The 18,710-nt window shown below is 43.1% G+C and overlaps 1 protein-coding gene across 1 annotated transcript; it reads right to left on the minus strand.

Annotated features, from left to right (window-relative positions):
* Positions 1-15,267: 15,267 nt before the first annotated feature.
* hspb9 (heat shock protein, alpha-crystallin-related, 9) lies at positions 15,268-16,628 on the minus strand. The gene is made up of 2 exons (XM_076753375.1): positions 16,275-16,628; positions 15,268-15,822 (listed from the first exon to the last, which is right to left on the minus strand). The coding sequence occupies exons 1-2, from the start codon at positions 16,496-16,498 to the stop codon at positions 15,360-15,362; spliced, it is 687 nt and encodes a 228-aa protein (XP_076609490.1). The 5' UTR covers positions 16,499-16,628; the 3' UTR covers positions 15,268-15,359.
* Between the last annotated feature and the right edge of the window lie 2,082 nt (positions 16,629-18,710).

An 18,710-nucleotide genomic window follows, 5' to 3' on the forward strand; every position in this document is an offset into this window, starting at 1 on the left:
GGTGATTTATATAGTTCTGCAGCACCGGAGGAGGGAGGGGTTACACCACGGTGCGTGAGCGCGTGCGCGCGCGCGAGTGCGCGGTGTGTGTGAAGCTAAAGGGTGGGTGAACAGGCCGAATGCGTCAGATGGTGATGATGATGATGATGATGATGGTGGAGACATTACTAACGCGTCGGTCACGCTGTCTTGTGTTTTTTGAGTTAACAGATGACATTTGGAGCCACGACACTCAAAAGCTGCATCAGTGGAGGAGAGAAAATGTTTACTGTGGATTTCTATCAGCTTCCTCCTGAAAACCAACTGGGTTCCAGCCAGCATGACCCCTGTCCCATAAATCAAGACTGCAAATTCCCCCCTAAAAGGCAAGGAGAAAGCAATATCTACATGAAAAATCAATGAAATATCACTTTACATGTCTGAACTGTTCCATCTGCATCTGTCCACCTTTGCTGATATGGTGGGTTTTTGGGCAACGCTGCCACAGGGATGGCGTAGGCAGCAACTTTATGGAACATTAATAAAACTGACTTAAATCATTATGGCGTGTCTCTACGATCAGCTCGACTATGTCTTTTCATGAGAAAATGAGCTCCACTGGATGAGACTGATGTGTGGAGACACTTACGCTTAAGTGCCTCAGTTGGACTATTTGATTGAAAGAAATTAAGCTGCTACATAATTATGCTGAGGATACATTTATTTTCTCTGTCACACTCCTAATTGTGCAGACTTCTTAAATGATGATGATTAGACAGGGCGCTCAAAGCCGGCCTGCTTCCTGCCACTAGGCGGAGCTCTGTTCTGCATATGGTGTAGCTGACAGACAGACAGACAGACATGAGGGCATTTCATTGGGAAGTCACGTCAGTGTCAATAAGAAAGTGTGATGACGCAGTGTCTCAGAAAGCCTCCAAAGCTTTGACGCACAATCACATGCGTACCATATGTTTTCATGCATGACGTTGTCTCTTTCCAGCCGCCTCAGGCATCCATCCACCTCCTTCATGACCTCCTCCTCTTTCTGATTTTTCTCTTTGATATAATGACATCAGTGTCTTGCTCTGATCGTCCAGCCTGCGTCTGCAGCTTGAAGCCAGGCCCGGTGCCACCTGTCTCTCACAGGAAGATTACCTTTAAAGTGTCCTCTGTGATGTTCATATGGGTGACACGCGTAGTGCACTTAGTTCAGCAAGATAATCCACTGGAACCCTCCAACTCTATAAGATCATTTGAATTTCGTTATTCTTTCAGAATAAACACTTGACACTGGTTCAACCACAAGGGTGTCTTTTATTTGTTAACTTGATGGCGAACTCGGCCCAGCTGATGCGACGCCAGCATACGCCGGGATGGTTATCGAGTGGACCCACTCTCACACTGTGAAGTACAGACAGTTTGGGTTAAACATGATGAGAGTGAGAGAGCTTTTTCTGAGAGATATTTACCACTTTTCTGTTGGAATGATCAGGCAGTTTTACCATAATGGGTTTCTTTTAAGGAGATGGGGATATGAAAAGTATGTAGAAATTCAGGAAACACTCACACTATTCAAAGCAGTGTTACACCCTCAGGATTATAAATCCTTCAAAAGGTGGACAAAACCTGTGGGAGCTGTATCAAAGATTAGGACATATTGTTTTGGTACCCTGAACCATCAGTTATACAGGCCACTGATTAATGACATCACACCAAAGCACATCAATATCAAAGTCTAAAACAGCCTGCTCAGCTCTTCTAAGAGATGTGTGTGAGAGTGTAAAGATGAGCTCTGGTACGTTCATGTACAACTCAAATCGTACAGGATGGAACAAAAAAGAAACCAATCAAACAGACATGCTCCAGCTGAACACTCCTTGATCCAGATCAATAACACATATAGATCCTTATCTGTACACAGAAGCTTGTGGGGAGTAATTATTGTACCAATTAGGATGATACAAATCTAAACAGAGACAATTCACGTGGGAGTGAAGCAGATGGAGAGAATTAAGTCACAAATGTTTGGAGAGCTAGAGAGAGCGGGGCTGAATGGCTCGTAGCTGGATGAGTGATGGGCTTCACACGTTGAGTGACTGAATGAGCTTTTGCACTAAAACATCACCAAGACAGTGAAAAGAGGCAGCAATCCAGGCCTGTCAAATCATGCTGGTTTTGTTTGTGGTAGGAACAAAGAACATGAAGTGAGGAAGTACAATGTGGAAAAAACAGGCCCTGCTCGTGCATAAAGACTCAATAAAACCTTTTCAGTCTGAAGCAAAAATCGATTTTTTTATCTGCCTCTCACAGTGTTTCATAGCTTCAGATCCTAAAGGTACAGAATACCTACGTCCATGTGAAAATCATTGTTAACAGTTGCATTGAGCTAACTGATAATGTGTTAGCGCTTGTCAGCTGTCGGCCACTGCAGCAATTTGTGTGTTGAGTTCTGCTATGAATTCACTGATCACACTGACTTCAGTCTGGAACCTCAGTTTTTTTGACTCTCTCTCTTTTAGCTCTGTTTTTGGTCTCTACCAACCCTTGAAGGAAACATGTGGCTCTTTAGCTGCTAAATGCTCCTTTATGTTGATGTTTTGAAGCATCCTAACCAATAAATAACACTCAAAAATGAATAACAAACCTTTACTCAAGTCACCAGCTTTTCGAACTTCATGTGCATCAAAAGCTACATGTGAATCATTAACACTGTCAATCATATGGTGACTGACAACATATAAGACTTGCATAAAAAGTGGATTCTGCTGGAACTGACAGGTTAAACCACTGCCTAATGATCAGGCTTCATAAACATAGTATATTTTGCATCATCATTGGTGTGCACCAATGAGTGGTAATTATCACATGCCAGCATGTTAACATGCTAATCTAAGATATGTGGCTAAACCCAGGCCCACAGAGCTTTTGGATGAACTGGCATTCATAATCCCCAGAGGATGAGCCAATGACTTTTCCTCTGGTTCCACCATTAGGTCACCCTTGTTTTTCATGGGTTTCTTCTGTGTTTTAAGGCCCTGTACTTTGCGTGGCCTTTACACTTTATTACGAGTAATCATCATACATGGATTCATGAGTTTTATAAGCTGGTCTGATGTCACTGCAGCTGTGAAATTAGGTTTTTGTGATTGTCGTTCTGAGTGTCCTGACAATTGGATGGTTTGCCATGACATTAATTGCGCTCAACTAATTGCAATTTGGGTGATCCTCTGGTGTTTCATGTAGCACCACCATCAAATCAAACTACTTGTTAATTTATGGCCAAATATGTGCAAAAATAATGACATTCCAGTCAACCCTGATCAGTTGTACCTTGTGTGTAGCGCAAATTGGCATATGTTAGCATGATAACACAGATTAAGATGATGAACAAGGTAAACATTACAGCTGCTAAACATCATTCTTAGACTTGTTTTTGACTGTTGGGAGTGTTGGCAGTTGGACATTTTCCTGCTAATGACGACAAACCATTAGTCGTTCGTCTGTATGCAGCTGTGTTCTTTGAGCAGTTGAAGCTGAATTCTCTTCAGATATGACGTCAGTTCAATTTAAACAGTAGACAGTGTGGATAATGTTACACACACACACACACACACACACACACACACACACACACACACAATGCTATAAAGGCTGGTGAAGTTACCACAGCTTCATATCAGGATGCAATTTTTAATAGGAGGGAGGTATCACATACCTACATAATATAACTAATATGAAGTGCACATCAATATTGCAATGCAATATTATAGTACTAGAGAAAAATGCAATCAGATATTAGTTTCCGCTGCTGCAAAGCATGAAATCTAATCGTATAAATGTAATTACTTGGCTGGATTATGAAAAAGCTTTGACAGAAAATAACAGATGAAGGAGATGATGATTTACTCCCCGTGATGGATATCCTTGCTTCGTTTGCATGAAGTGAAACTAGCGGCTGCCTGGAAGGTGAGAATGCATCTTAAATGTTCTTTTTGGTGTTCTGAAGCAAGTTACGATGTAGAAAAAAAGCACAGTTTGTAGTTAAATGGCTGAAACGTGCCACCCACAGGATGTTCCTTTATAGAAATGGAATTTCTCAGCTGTAAAAGACAATGTTAGTGAGCGAGAGCAGAGTGATCTGTGTTATACTAAACTTTTAAACTTGAATGGGGAAAAAAATGAATATACTTGACATTTTCTTATTTTTCCAAACACCTACTCATTCATACACTCTAATCTTGCTCTATCGCCACAATACACACAGAGAAAGTCAATAAAAGTAGTGCAAACATGTCAGAGATTAGCTCCGAACCGTTATCTATTCCCCAAGCAAACACAGGAGCCAGCAGCCCTACTCTGCTCTCTCTCTGTGTGTGTGTGTGTGTGTGTGTGTGTGTGTGTGTGTGTGTGTGTGTGTGTGTGTGTGTGTGTACTTGATGGGGAATATGTTTGGAGAGGTCAGCACACCATAGTTCCTTCCACAAATACTTTTACCTGTGATAATGCTTTACTAAAAGGGCAATTACTGACTATGCTGTGCGTCTGTGTCTGCGTGTGTGTGTGCACGCTTGTGCGTGCGAGTCTACCCAAGACGCCACGTTTCTGCTGCCGATGACCCTTCTCGCTAAGATCCAACGTAATGTATGACATTGAGACAAATGAAAAAGATGAAACAGATCTGATATCAGTGGCAGTAAAGAGAAAAGAGCCGAATGACACTGAACAGGATGAAACTGAAATGACCTGGAAAATTAGACTGAGATGAAAACAAACAGAGGCACACGACCATAATGAAGGATATTGACAGTAAGGCCAATTGTATTGTGAGTGTAATATTGAGCCTATAAACCTGCTGATCAGACTGTATCGACCTTTTCCATAATCTGATATTGACTGACAAGCCAATATCGAATGTTTGCTGCGGCTATATAATTATACATGGGGTTAAGGTTAGTGGCCAGCTGATCAATGCTAATTTAAGTGTCTATAATCAATAATTTTACATCAACAATGGATTACATGGCCACTTGGAAAAGGGTTCCTCATTATGATGAACTCGCAGAGAATTATCACTGACTGCAGCTCCACTCAGCTCTGTGGGGCCTTTGAGCATCTTTCAGTTCATTCTTAAAATCTTAAAATCAGTTTTAAAGGATTTCTTTGAAGCATTAATATTCCTGCATGTCCATAACTCATAAAAAACTGTTTCTGAGCAAGTTTTATTTCAAAATTCTAACCAGAGGTTGCATATTTATTATAGGAGCCCTGCACATGTGAAACTGATGCTAAAGGGGAACCTTCAGTATCCTGGTTTGAAGTGTGAGGTCACTGACCAAGCTGCCATATTTGACGCTTTTGTTGATGTCAGGAAGATGAAGGTCAGGAGCAAGGAGTTCAGAACCACTGTCTCCATGGATGTTGACATGAGTGTTGGTTCCTCTGACTCATATCACTCTCCTTTTCCCTTTTGCTTCCATATGTTCATAAAGTGGAGTCTTAAAGCCTCTGGATGAGCATGAATTTCTGCTCAAATTGACCCACTGCTGAAAAATTACATTTTCAACTCTTGCAGACGTGCCCGCCTCAATCTGAGCCGCCTACAGTCATTTTCTTGGGCGTTGCTCTTTCCATTGACCGTGCATGCATTTGCGGCGCCTCTAAAATTCACTTTGCGCTCATTCTGAGTGTGCTCAAACCAGAATTCGATGAGTGAAATTTCTTTGGCTGTCCCTGTGAAACATGAGGTGTTGGACGTTTGGTGACGTGGTGATCGCGTGCGCTCTAATCAGACAGCAAGTTAATGTCATTTTTTTCAGGGGAACATCAACCTTTAACAAACTTAAGCTTTGTGAAACTCCACTGAAATGACTTGATTCTCATCCAAAGTTTTGTTGGAAGTGTTGGTGGGACTGTGACCTTCAGCGTAGGTGTGTTTTCTCACAGCAGAGGAAGAGGCCGAACGCAGTCTGAATGCAGATTCAATGTGACAGCTCTTTCTCAATCGTTCTGTCTCTCATTGCCCTGGGCGCTCTGTCTGCATGTTGTGGCAGCACCTGCTCTCCCCAAGGCACATGTGTGTGCACCCCCAGTCCCCAATCCCCCCGGTCTCTGTCTCACACACACACACACACACACACACACACACACACACACACACACACTGGTTCAAAAACCTCACAGACCTGCAGTTATTGACTGATGACTAAACATTATCTAATCAAAAAACAGTTTACAGTCACTTTAGTGAGGCGTGAAATTGTGTGAAATGCCTGAAAATTACCCAGTGAATGCATAAATGAGTTAGTTCTTTGTGTCCCTTCAAAATAATGTTGCCCCACACAAAACATGTTTTAGTCAGCTGGTTTTGTCTTTATTTGTTCAGGTTATTATTATATACATCTCATGGGTGTCTCTCAATATAAAGGAGGTGAGTGGAGCGCAGTTTGGTGGGCTCACAGCCATTATACCGTCAACAGCTATGCTTCAGCGCACCTACGCTGATGTTCATCATCATAGTTTAGGATATTTTAGCATGCTAACGTTTGCTTATTAGCACTAATCACAAAGGTGAAGTGATGGGAAAGTATTTAATCCTGCAGGTGTTTGATCGTAAACTAAAGGAAAGTGTAAATTTTGACATGATCTAGATGAAAAGTGATCTACAAAGTTGTTATTGTGGCCTTGTTTTCTTGGTTTGCGGCATTCTCCAGTCCTTTCGCTCTGTCAGTAATAAACAGGATACAGTTTCTCTTTTAACCATCTTTTTTAGCGTTCCTTTGTACTACTTGTTCACACAGTAACACAGGACGCGCCTCCTGTTACACACTTCATTGTCCCTCCTAAATGGCGGGTAGGAACTAACTCTGAGGGAAGGGTAACTTAAATGTTACACATGTAGATACATAAATAAAATAATGATGATAATGGAATAAATAACACGACTCTGTAAGTCCATAACAATACGGTGGAATAATTGCTACTGAAGTACATATATGCAGTACCACAGTATACTGTACAGCTTAACAAACGACATAAATTAGTATCGTTACTTCAGTAATTAAAATAATCCAAAAATGTGTACAGTAACTAAGGTTACATGATGTTGTGGGACACGAATGTCTCAACCAAATGCATTGACAAGACATTCAGCAGTTATTCAGGCTCACATCAGCCTCGACCATCAGGTGGTCGATTGGGAGATTCTGTGCTGATCCATCCAAAACATGTTGAAATTCAGAGGTGAAGTGAAAACTTTGATCTGCAGAGTTAGTAGGATTGAATGACTATGATTACCTGTGCCAAATTTCATGGCGATTGAATAAAGCTAAACCCAAGCAGTGGACCAACTGACCCACGTTTGCCAGAGCAGCTGACCGGTTTTGAGAAAGCTGCCTCACACTGGGTCTCCTGTAGAAACACACTGTGTTCATACCAGGAATCTTCCTGCTGGGGATGTGAACATATGTATTAAAAAAACAGAAACCTGAGAAAGAGCATGTTAGTGCGTCTGCATCAGTGTGCGTACGTGTGTGTGTGTGTGTGTGTGTGTGTGTGTGTGTGTGTTTGTGGCTGATTGTATCAGCAGCCGTCTTGTAAAGGTTAGAGTCGCTGAAAGCGGGCAGGAAGAGTGGCAGGAAACATTTAACCAGCGCTGATAAAACAAACAGTTCTGTCGCTGTCACTGCACGTCACTCACGCCGACACACACCCACACATACACACACACACACACACACACACAAACTCACACTCACAGATAACCCCGACAGGTTCTATAAATTTAGGTATCTTAACATGTTAGTAAGCACATGTATGCACTCACACAAACAAGCGCAAAAACAAACACTCATTCAGATACACACACTTATGCATGCATGCACACACACACACACACTCACACACACACACAAATGCTTTTAAAGCCCATCTCCTGTCTTGATGTTCAGGAGCCTTTCAGTGTTTATTTAAGGCTGTGATTCTTCTATCTGTATCTCCGCTCTGTCAGGACAATATGACAGCCAGACTTCACTGATAACCAGCCGTATCAGCACCAAGAACAACACATCGCTCTAATGGACCCTGCTCTGTGTGCGTGCGTGTGTGTGTGTGTGTGTGTGTGTGTGTGTGTGTGTACTCTCACGTTGCCTCTTATTGTATATTTGTGTATGCTCTGTTTGCCTGACGTGTGTATCGGTCTTACGCTCAGTTTCTTCTGCACGTCTCTGTTCTGACTGCAGTCACGGCAGCATATTTTAAGTATCCCAGTAATGTGCCGGAAAACATGCCTCAACCATTACGTTCAATTTCACAACAGCTAATATAACGGCCGAGGTTAATGAGCTCAAATTTCATAGCCACATTATTACACTTTTGTTTTCCTTTTCACTACCATGCAGAAAATGAAATTCTATCTCACCGCTAATGAGATTATCTGTTCCTGCTGATTAATAATGGGATGTTATCATAGCTTTTTTTAATATCAGCATCTCAATAATTAGCAGCACATACTCTAAATGAAAAGTGCTTTCAATACCAAAGAAAGGAAAATCGAAGAAAACATTCTTCACTAACTGTTTTAGCATTAAAGCTGCAGTAGGTAACTTGTATAAAAGTATTTTTTTGTCATATTTGCTAAAACTGTCCCTATGTCCAGACAGCAGTACATGAAACACGTAATCTGAGAAAAAAAAAACGGCTCCATTGGTCCCACCTACTGCTCCTACTGCGATTTGCAAGAATCCACCGCGGCCGACACAAAACAACCAATCAGAGCCAGAGGAGCGTCTGAGAGAGTGTCTGAGATCTGTCAATCACTACTCACCTATGCTGTGAACCGCCCCCTCCCTCCGCTCATGCTGCCGGCTCAGTCAAACAGCTCTGTGAGCGGCATCAGGAGGCTAGTGAAAGCGATGGCAGAGCAACAGCCACCCGCAAAGGAGAAACTGCCCACACCGCTACTGCCAACAACAGCATACAGCTAACACAACAAATAACCATAAAGCTAATATGGTGATTGTTACAGTAACACTCCACAGCGCATACGGTATGTTAGCGACTGTGAGGTAGGGGCTGGGCAGAGTTAGCTTGTTTCCAGTGCTAAGGCTAATGTTACTGGTTGTCAAGGCAGCCGCGCAGATGCCGCAGGGAGGAGGGGCTTGGAGTGCAGCGGAGAGGGAGGGGGAGAGACGAGGAACTTGTGTTGGTTCAAATTTTCAGGCTAAGTCTGCTCTCCTCTCCATCTTACCTACTGCAGCTTTAATGCACATGCAGGCCAAATGTGAGTTAGAGAAGCATGTTTGGATTACACATGAAACAGGAACTGGACTATTTTAAAGACCTGCTACTGGAGCTTTTTGAACCCAAATGCTGGATGGCAGGTATAAAGAGACCTGTTTTTACCTTAAAGGATATAGCAAGTGTCGGTAAATACTAGATGTGCATGGGACTATTTTCATCTGTGGAATAATACAGACAGTTGTTCAGGAAGGCAAACAGGGAAAATATAAGGTAGAAAAGAAATTCTCAAAAAAAAAAGACAGAAAGCAGAGAGAAATGAGAAAGGATAAAGAAGTGGATGAGGAGCCCCAGGGCTGAAGCGTATGGTAGCTTTCCTTTTGATCAATAAAGCTCATTTCAACCATTGATCTTCCCACGTTCTGCACTCACCTGTTGGCCTCTTTGAGACTGGAGACAGAAGAAGTAAAAAAGGCAGAAAACAGACAAACAACACCTTTGAAATAATGAAAGAAGCACAACTAAGCTGGACCAAAGGGAAGAAAATACAAAAAGGGGATCAAGTGGAGGTTTTACAGAATAGATGACTATCAAAACCAATCGTTTTTAGCACTAGGTTTGAGCACAGGGCTGGAATAAAGCAGAGGCGGTGCATTTACAGCAGACATGCAGCAGGGGGCGCCGTGGGGAGTTGCTGTTGTTACCTCGTAGTTGTCATGTGAGATGTTAACACTGTGCAGTGTGAGGCTCTAAAGCAGCAGACATACAGCAAGAAAAAGAAACATGGCCGCACGTCCCAACGCTCGACTTCAAGCAGCAGAGTGGAAACACTTTACCAGAGCAGACACAGACACACAGACACGATCATTTTCTACATCATGCCATGTTAAATAAACTGAAGTTAGAGAAGGAGAGACTCCCGGTGTCCCTGCAGCTCCAGCTCAGACAAGCTGCTGGAGGTTTTGTCCAATCCCAGGTTGGTCTTGTCTACAATTGTTAACCCATTAAAAGTTGTATTTGAGAGCCTTTTGATTTATTAGCCCCAGTCACTCACAGGACTCGGTCATAGTAAGCTTCAAACACCCTCGAACTCTGAGCAAAACCAGGTGATTCCTGATTGTAGGCACAGCAGTGGCTAGTTAGCGTGCTAAGAGGACACCACATGTAAAATATTACCCCATTCAGACCACATCGTGAGCTGGTTTTCGGAGCTCAGGGAGTTCACTGGTGAACCAGGCTCTACACTGTATTATGACGGGGAAACCAGGATCCAAGTGCAGCGCTGACTGGACAGAGAAGCACGTGAGTTCACTGATACTCTGGTCCAGAGGGGGCAAGTCGACAGTCGTAGTTGGGGTCACATACCAGGGGATTGGAGAGCGGGACGGGATATCTGTCTGAGAGTTATCGCTGGAGAGTCTTGCCTCAGGGCCAAGAACAATCTGGCAAAGAGTGAGTGTGAGGGAGCAGCTTGAGTGTGGCACTGATTGTGATTAGTCTCAGGTGTGTGCTGGCTGAGCAGGTGTGCAGATGCGGGAGAGAGTGGCAGCAGGTAAGGAGCCGGCAGATTGTGACATGTATATCATATTTACATGCAATATGTTCTTCTAAGTCTCCACCGTGGGGGTAGAACCTTCTTTGTGCTGAGGTTGCTTAACTGAAATGGAACCATAGAAAAGATTATGACTCATGGACCAAAGTTAAGGTTTTATTGCAGAGGAGGACATCCACAGAATTCAAGGAGACAATACGGATAGGAAAAATGTTCAAACTGAAGAAAGACTAACAAAAAAAATCAAGGACACAACAGTCGACACTGTTAGTGGTTATTAGTATATCATATACTAACACACTGTGTGTTCCCTTGAGGCCTGATAAACATATTTTTCCTGCAAAATATTCCCAAAACTGATCTCTTTAGGATCATGCGAATTGCTATGTTTCTTTGTACATTACTGCCACCAACTGTTGACCAATGGAACAGTGTGACACTGATGGCAGGAATGTGTACGGTCTCAACTTTGCTCCGTGGTGCTACTCAACCTGTTCTGTTCCCAGGTCCTCAAACACTGACGCTTTGTCACACCCCTCGGCGTCTCATACAGACACACTAGGTACCTCTTAGCATCTGTACGAAAGCCTTTCTAACACGTTTAAGTTGTGTAGCAGTCACGGTTTGATTAGGTTTAGGTACCAAAACTACTTGGTTCAGGTTAGGAAAAGATCATGTTTTGGGTTAAAATATACATTTCTGTATGTCCCGCAAGTTAAATATATTATGTTACATATGTTATGTAAATTCATTCATTGCACGATTCTGTTTCTGGTGTTTTTCTGCCTTCTCCCCTACGTTCTGTGACAGACTCCAACCCACAAGGAAAATGCTAGTTTCATGCCCACTTCTTGAATAAATTACTCTTGTTTTGCAGTGTAAGCAGGTCCACAAATTTCTGACATAGTAAAATGCAGCGTCAAAGCCAGTAGAAGCAGACTTGCTTGTTTACATTTTTTTCTGCTAATGTGGCCGACGTGACAGGACAGTACAATGCTACTTTTGTCACCTTTGATGAATCAGTTGCCAGCATGACAAAACTCTAATGCCATTTGGTGGACATCGTGATCCGTAATGACTCACAGTAGTTGACAAAAGCCCGTCCATGTTTAGCATGGCGGCCCAGCTGGAATCAAATAGCTAACCCTGGCTTTGTCAGAGCGCCGTACTCTTCCCACACAGTAAACTAAAGCAGCGTATAACCACAACAGTACTGTGTTACCATTCATGAGAAATGAAATCTTTCAAAACTAAAGATTGTTATTAGTTGTCTGTTTGATTGATTGATTAGGGTACAGATTTCGTCTTTAATAAGCTGTTTCACAGCGGTCGTGCCATGAAGTCTTTCCTCCAGGTTAGGAACAATGATCTGATGTTTATTTAAGCCATCAGTCAGGTCCAGGCCGTTTGTAGTCGAGCTACACACACACTGATGTGTGTTAGAGTGATGACATGCTTGTCTTATTGTGATACCTGGAAAGAGAGGGCGAAAATTAAGCCTGCAGGATGATTCGTTCAGCACCGCATGTACACTGATGCTGCTGTGACGTTCGCACATTAGTCAGGTGAGATGCAGCTGCAGGCTACAACGTGAAACATGTTGCTGGTTTATTATGGTGTGCCTCTCTCTCTCTGTGTTTACACAGTGTGTTCTTATTTAATATCATTTTATGTTGAGTGGAAGTATCAACCCCTGTCCCAGTGTGCACACAGTCACATTTTGCTGCCAGACAGAAGCGCCCACTACTCATCCACAAACGCTCCAATTGGCTAAGCACCTATCAACTCACAAGGTGGCCTGGGATCAGATTTTGACGGACGCAGACGAGTAACATGGCTGCAGGATAGGTAAGACCTTTCCAGTTTGAGCCAGAATCAAATTTTTAACCAGGAAAATTGTGTTTTTGGTTAAAGATGTAACGTTTCTAATATCAACGGCTTATCTACCAGACAAGTGGATAGCTAGCACGGCAAGCTTGGCAGCTGTGGACAGGCGCACTGTTGTTGCTTATCCGTTATTTGGTTTCTACATTGAAACCAGATCAAATTCTAACTGGATTGTAAAAGCTGGGAGTCCATCTTGTTGTGGGGATACTAGAAGAATGGCAGCAATAAGCAACTTATATGATCTGACTAGGGAAACTGATGCAGGACTTCATAGACAAGACTTGAGATTAACTGGTCCTCTCGTTCTCTATTTCTGTCATGGCAGACAGTGTTGACAACAGTCGTCATTTTCTTTCTCCTCATATACCACTGGCATGTTTTTGTCGCTTTGGTCTCACAGCAAAGTTTCAGACTGCACGGTGTGAAATTCTCTTTATTCTTGAGTAACATTTTTGGGAATAAAACTTGCCCCAAAACAAAGAAATGAGAAATTTACCAAAATGTTGTAACATGAAGCTCAATGATTTACTGCCACTGCCTGTTATAGATATCAGCAAAATAACAATAACAGGAATAAACTGAGTAGGCCTTATGGTATCTACCAACCTCTGTAGTTAAAACTACCATACAAAGCTGTTATTTTCTCACATATTTGACAGCTTGTCCCTGCTGCTTACACCACTGTTTGCAAAGTCACACCGGGCGACACTCAAACTTGAGCAGGCACAAGCACAAATCAGATTATCGAGATGAGAGCGTTGTATGTTTAGAGGGAACTGTCTGCGATGTAAACAGCGTCCTCCTCTGAGGAAATCTGTTTGCAGGAGAAACAAAGTTTACAGGCTCACAGGCTGAAGGATCTATCATCATTATGACCTCATAACGGCCGCCGCGGAAAGTGTGCTGTCATTTCCCGCCAAGTGTGTGCGTGTTTGCGTGCTGAAGTGTCCCAGATGATTACAGGGGTGCAAAGGGAATGTCATTTGCAAGTCTTGCAGGCTTTTCTCCCCATCTGTACACACACGCGCACACACACACACACACACACAGAGAGTCATGTTTCCTCATCATTGTTGGGGACATTACATAGACTTGTGTTCATTTCCTGGAGACATACGCTGACATTTTGTCCCCATAAGGACGGCGAGTCCCCACAAAGTGAATGTGTAAAGAGATTTATGTCCCTACAACATGAGTAATACATGTCCACACACACACACACACACACACACACACTTGCATCTGTATCATTCATTTGGCAGTAAAAAGCCCTCACTCTGGAGGACGTCATTGTACATACGTGAGCACATTTGGTCCTTAACAGCTGCAGCAATGCAAGAACTTACGCACTCATGCACAAATAACACAAACACACGCACAGTCACAATCGCATACACCTACACACAACAAACCCCTGCAGAGCCTGTGAAGACATTTCATTCTGGGAGGACAATTAGGAAAAATTCGAGGAGAGGCAGAGACAGTGGGAGTGAGAGTCACACAGAAAGATTATTCAAAGGAAAGATGAAGGAAGAAAACTTCAATAGAACAGAAACGTTGTTGGTAATAAAAGAGAAACAAATCTGTGGCCATACCCGCTGACTGCAACCACAGTGCAAATGCTCACCCCTTTATTGTGGCTTCAGCCATTTTTGCTGTGGATGCGGCTGTAGACATTGCCACAACTGTGGCTGTAGTTAGCTATGGCTGTAGGTATTTCTGTGACAACCGTTGGCTTTGACCGTGACTCTCCGGCTACTCGTAGAGTACAAAAGATAATAACGAGGGCTGCTGACCTCAGAGTCATTCAAAGATGTTACAGAGGAAAATTCACTTTTCATGGGGACGACTACATCTACCAAGAGACACAGGGACTATTTGGATGCTACCAGATAAAAGCACAAATATTTGCATGGCTAGATACTGATAGAGATACATAAGAACTTTTTTTTATTTCTGAAATAAGCCTTTAAAAATTGTCTATAGGTTTCTGACTCTTCTCTTCTCTTCTCTTCTCTTCTCTTCTCTTCTCTTCTCTTCTCTTCTCTTCTCTTCTCTTCTCCTGCCATTCTTTGGCTTCTTTCCTCCTCATGCCTTTACTTCTTCTCTCCTCTGTCATGGCACCCTCAGGGGTGGAGGACTCATAAAACATTAAACTGCTGCTTCGGTGTGCCACCTGTTCCGTGTTCCAATAAAATAACTTGTCGCCAGGAAACCAAATGTCACTGGAACCTTTTAAAGCTGCTAATTTTGTCACCTGAGGGGAGTTAAACGTAATGCCAGCATTTAGAACTCTTCTCCTTCTCTTCCTCCCACTCTCTCTCTCTCTCTCTCTCTCTCTCTCTCTCTCGGTCTCCTGCTGATCCATCCTCTGTCTAAGCTGGTTTCTGGCACCATCATGTGGTCACAAGTGTCCATAACAAAGGCATTCATCTCTTAATTTAATAAATCCCTGCACCACTGACACAGCTGTATGAACAGAATGTACATTTTCTGAAAATCAAACGCTTTATTTCAACAGTTGATACAAATTGCAATTAATTATAAAATGAACTTAAATTAACTTTACTCATTATAGACAGTCTTTTACTGGAAGTGTGTGTGTGTGTGTGTGTGTGTGTGTGTGTGTGGTGGGGGGATAAAAACATATATAGTTCTTTATTAAAAAATGTGTTTTCATTCAGATAGTTTGTTTGGAGTGTGTGCATTAGTCTGTGTGTTCCTCCTCTGCCTTCTCCTTGGAAATGGGAAATTCCAGGGATGTCCTGAAGCGAATGGGCACCTGGCGCTCCTCACTGATTGGGTGCTTGGCCACGGGGGCGTGGATACGCAGCTGTCCATCATCCATCAGGGAACAGGAGAGGCCGGCCAGATCAAGGTGAGCAGGCAGGTCGATCTTCCGGGCGAATCCCATCTGAGATGAGGCCGAGGAGCAGAAGGAGGCACAGGAGGAGGAGGAGGAGCAGGACTGGCTCTCTTCTGCTCCGGCCTGCTTCATGGCCACCACTGCCAGGCTCCGCCCCTCCAGTTTGACAGTGATGTCACTGGGGGCGTAACCACGAGCATCAAGGGTCACCAGGAGGTCTGCGTTGCTTTCTGTGGCCTGCTGAGCTTCCTTCTGCAGCTCTGTGCTGGGACTCTCTCTCTGTGGTTCTTTATCATCACTCAGCCTGAAAGAGAATCAGAATGTGGATCAGAATCAGCTCCTTGACCCCATGACTCCACTGGTGTCTAAAGGCCTTTTCAAGACCTGTGTGGTTTACGTCACTTGATTCAGACTCTGAATCTGGGACACCGAAGAGTGAAATCAACAGTTACTACCAGCTAGCTACAGAATGAATCAAGGTCTGATCTGGCCTAATGATGAAGTACATAGCCTTCTTGATATTTGGGGAGATAGGACCTTCAGATAGGATCACAAACACATCTAACCATCCTGAATCTGATGAGCTGAGAGGACGTTTTCACAAGACTTTCAGTGATGCATTTTGGTGGACTTGAAGAAACACAATGTGTCAGCTTTACCACCTCTTATACAAATTCGGACCAGGGCACACCAGCTCTGAAAACACATTGCCAGTTAGGTTTATCCACTACTGAGATACACAGCTACTGCACATACCTTGCCAGAGTGGAGGAAATGAGGGGAAACTGGCGAAGCTTGAGCAGCTGGGGGCCATCGTGGAGCTCTCTCAGGAGGCTGTCGGCCAGCTTGGCCCTCTGGTAGAAGAAGTCTTGCTGTAGTGAGGAGAGAGCCTCGTGACGCAGCGGCCACAGCAGCCTCTCCTGGCTGAAGAAAGGGTCATCGCCGAACAGGCTGGTCAAGGCTGCATGCTGGGCCATCATGTCAGCGTCAAAAGAAAACTTGACTTTGTTTGTAAAGCGACCTGTCAGCGTCGTGGATCGTAGCCTCTTCGTCTCTCGGTAGCACGGCTTGGGTGAACAGTGAGAGCTGAGTTTCCAGGGTTTCTTCTCCGTGCTGCTGTTCTATCAGGTTGTTTGGGACGTTACACGGGACTCCTCTTCTTTATATACCCCAGCTGTCCTGATCCGTCCCTCCCTCCGTGCTATTTGCACCCCATGAGGTCACTGCTGTTTGTTCGCGTGTGCCAGGTCAGGAATGCCCTGCAACTCATCAAAAGGCTAAAGACAGCTCATGGTCACATCCTGTTTGGGTTTGTGTGCATGTGGCTCTGTTCACACCACAGTTCTATACCTTTTACCTCTTAACATACGCTGCAGGTACAGACTTCTTAAGTGTGTGAGCAGCAAAAAGATTGACTCATTGCCCATTTTTCATGCCGCGGTATGAGAATACCTGGGATGATAATGAAAAGAACTGATGGGGTGTGAAAAGACTGTTCTTGGCACTTCACTCAGCAAATGTCTTTTCATTTCACACTTGTTATTGGAAGCAAAAACCACTTCAAGTGAGAGTAAAAACTGGACATGGCTTAACCACCTCGGGCTATCCACTGTAATGCACCTCAGCTATTCACTGAGCCAATAAAAGTGCACTGTTTTTGATTTCTACCTGGCAACTAGATTCTAACTGAACATTTAATTTAACCAACAAACATGTATTTTTAGATTGTGTCAAGTTAATGTTCAAGTTATTCAAGTTTTATATTTTAAGGTTTTACTGAGTTTACTGTTAGAGCAGTTGTTGGAATGAAGAACTTCCAGAAAACGATGGCTATTATTTGGAAGAAGAGGAGAGAATTTTTTTTAAGGCCTAAGTTAACAAATAAATGGAATGGACTCAACTTAAATGGCCAATTTTGAAGCTTGTCTGGGGAATTGTTCTCCCAGTGATTTCAGGGGAAGAGAAGAAAAGGCAGAAAACCAAAGCTTTTAAAAGCTGTTCTTAAATTTGTTTTACTTGTTAAAATGATTGAGGCCGCCAGTGCTAATAGATTGGATAATGAGGCAAAATCACTGACATTCACTTTATTTCTACTTAGCCATCCATTTTGAAATGACACACTGTGGCCTAAATGTGTTTAAACCAAGTTGCTAAAGTGTAGGCATTAGAAAAGCTGGGTGATTTTTTGGTTATGTGCCATATGGTATAGCCTACTTACATTATTTTTCCCTAAACAGATCCAAAGTGACAGCCAAGACTCAGACTTCAGCAGCTGTTTAGAAGTGAGTGTGTAGACCGGAGTGTGAACAACACTCATCTCAGGTTACAAGGCTTCAGAACTTCTTCTCCAAAGGATGAGCTCAGAGCGCTAACATTTCCCAGAATCCCCGTCTGCATGTTTGACAGTGTGTATGAAGCCAGTGTGCTAACATTACAAGAAGCCTGTGTCATAGTTATTTGTGGCTGCCAAGGTGTTATACTGTAATACTGCTGTCACGTCATTGGCTCAAACTGTGAGCAGGCTTGCATGTGATTGGCTGAAACGCCTGCTCCATTGTGGCATTTCTCACTTCTGCCTTTTGCTGTGTGCTGAGACAAACAGCATGAAGCGGTTACTCAGATGATTGCTCATGCATTTACTGTTGTCCTCCAAGCATCTAATACTGCCGTTAAATGCTATGTTAAAAGAGTTAAATGATAACGTTATCTTTGTTGACAGTGCCCCAGAGAGATGTATTATTTGTATATTTTTGGTGATTTGGATACACACAGCCGGACTGAATGACAAATTGAGACATCATCAGACAGAAGAAAAGACAGATCGTAAGCTTTGAGTCATCAGGAGGGCTACAGCAAAAAATAAAGAAGTGTGCCAGTGAACCAAGAGATGCCAGGGACAGAAATAGAAAGGGAGATTCAAGATGGCTGCCGATTCTTCAGCTATAAATTACTGGGTTATTATTACACCAACCAGCCATGGCTGGCCATTATTTATGGTTGCATGAGGCCTTCCAGCTTAAAACCCCCCATGAGTCATATTTGGGATATGTTTGCATGTGTAAAAAGATGGACAAGAATATTTCAAATAAATTCTGTGAGAGATTTATTGGAGTAAAACATAGACAGTTTTTCACTGAAAATAAAATATTGATCATGATATTGGATAATCATATTGCCAATAACACTGAAAGG

This window comes from Chaetodon auriga, chromosome 16, assembly GCF_051107435.1.
Source record: "Chaetodon auriga isolate fChaAug3 chromosome 16, fChaAug3.hap1, whole genome shotgun sequence".
NCBI lineage: Eukaryota > Metazoa > Chordata > Actinopteri > Chaetodontiformes > Chaetodontidae > Chaetodon > Chaetodon auriga.

Coding starts and splice junctions, on each gene's coding strand:
- hspb9 (XM_076753375.1), bottom strand. CDS start 16,498: ATGATGGCCCAGCATGCAGCCTTGACCAGCCTGTTCGGCGATGACCCT. Junction 15,823..16,274: donor ATTTCCTCCACTCTGGCAAG/GTATGTGCAGTA, acceptor ATTCTCTTTCAG/GCTGAGTGATGATAAAGAAC.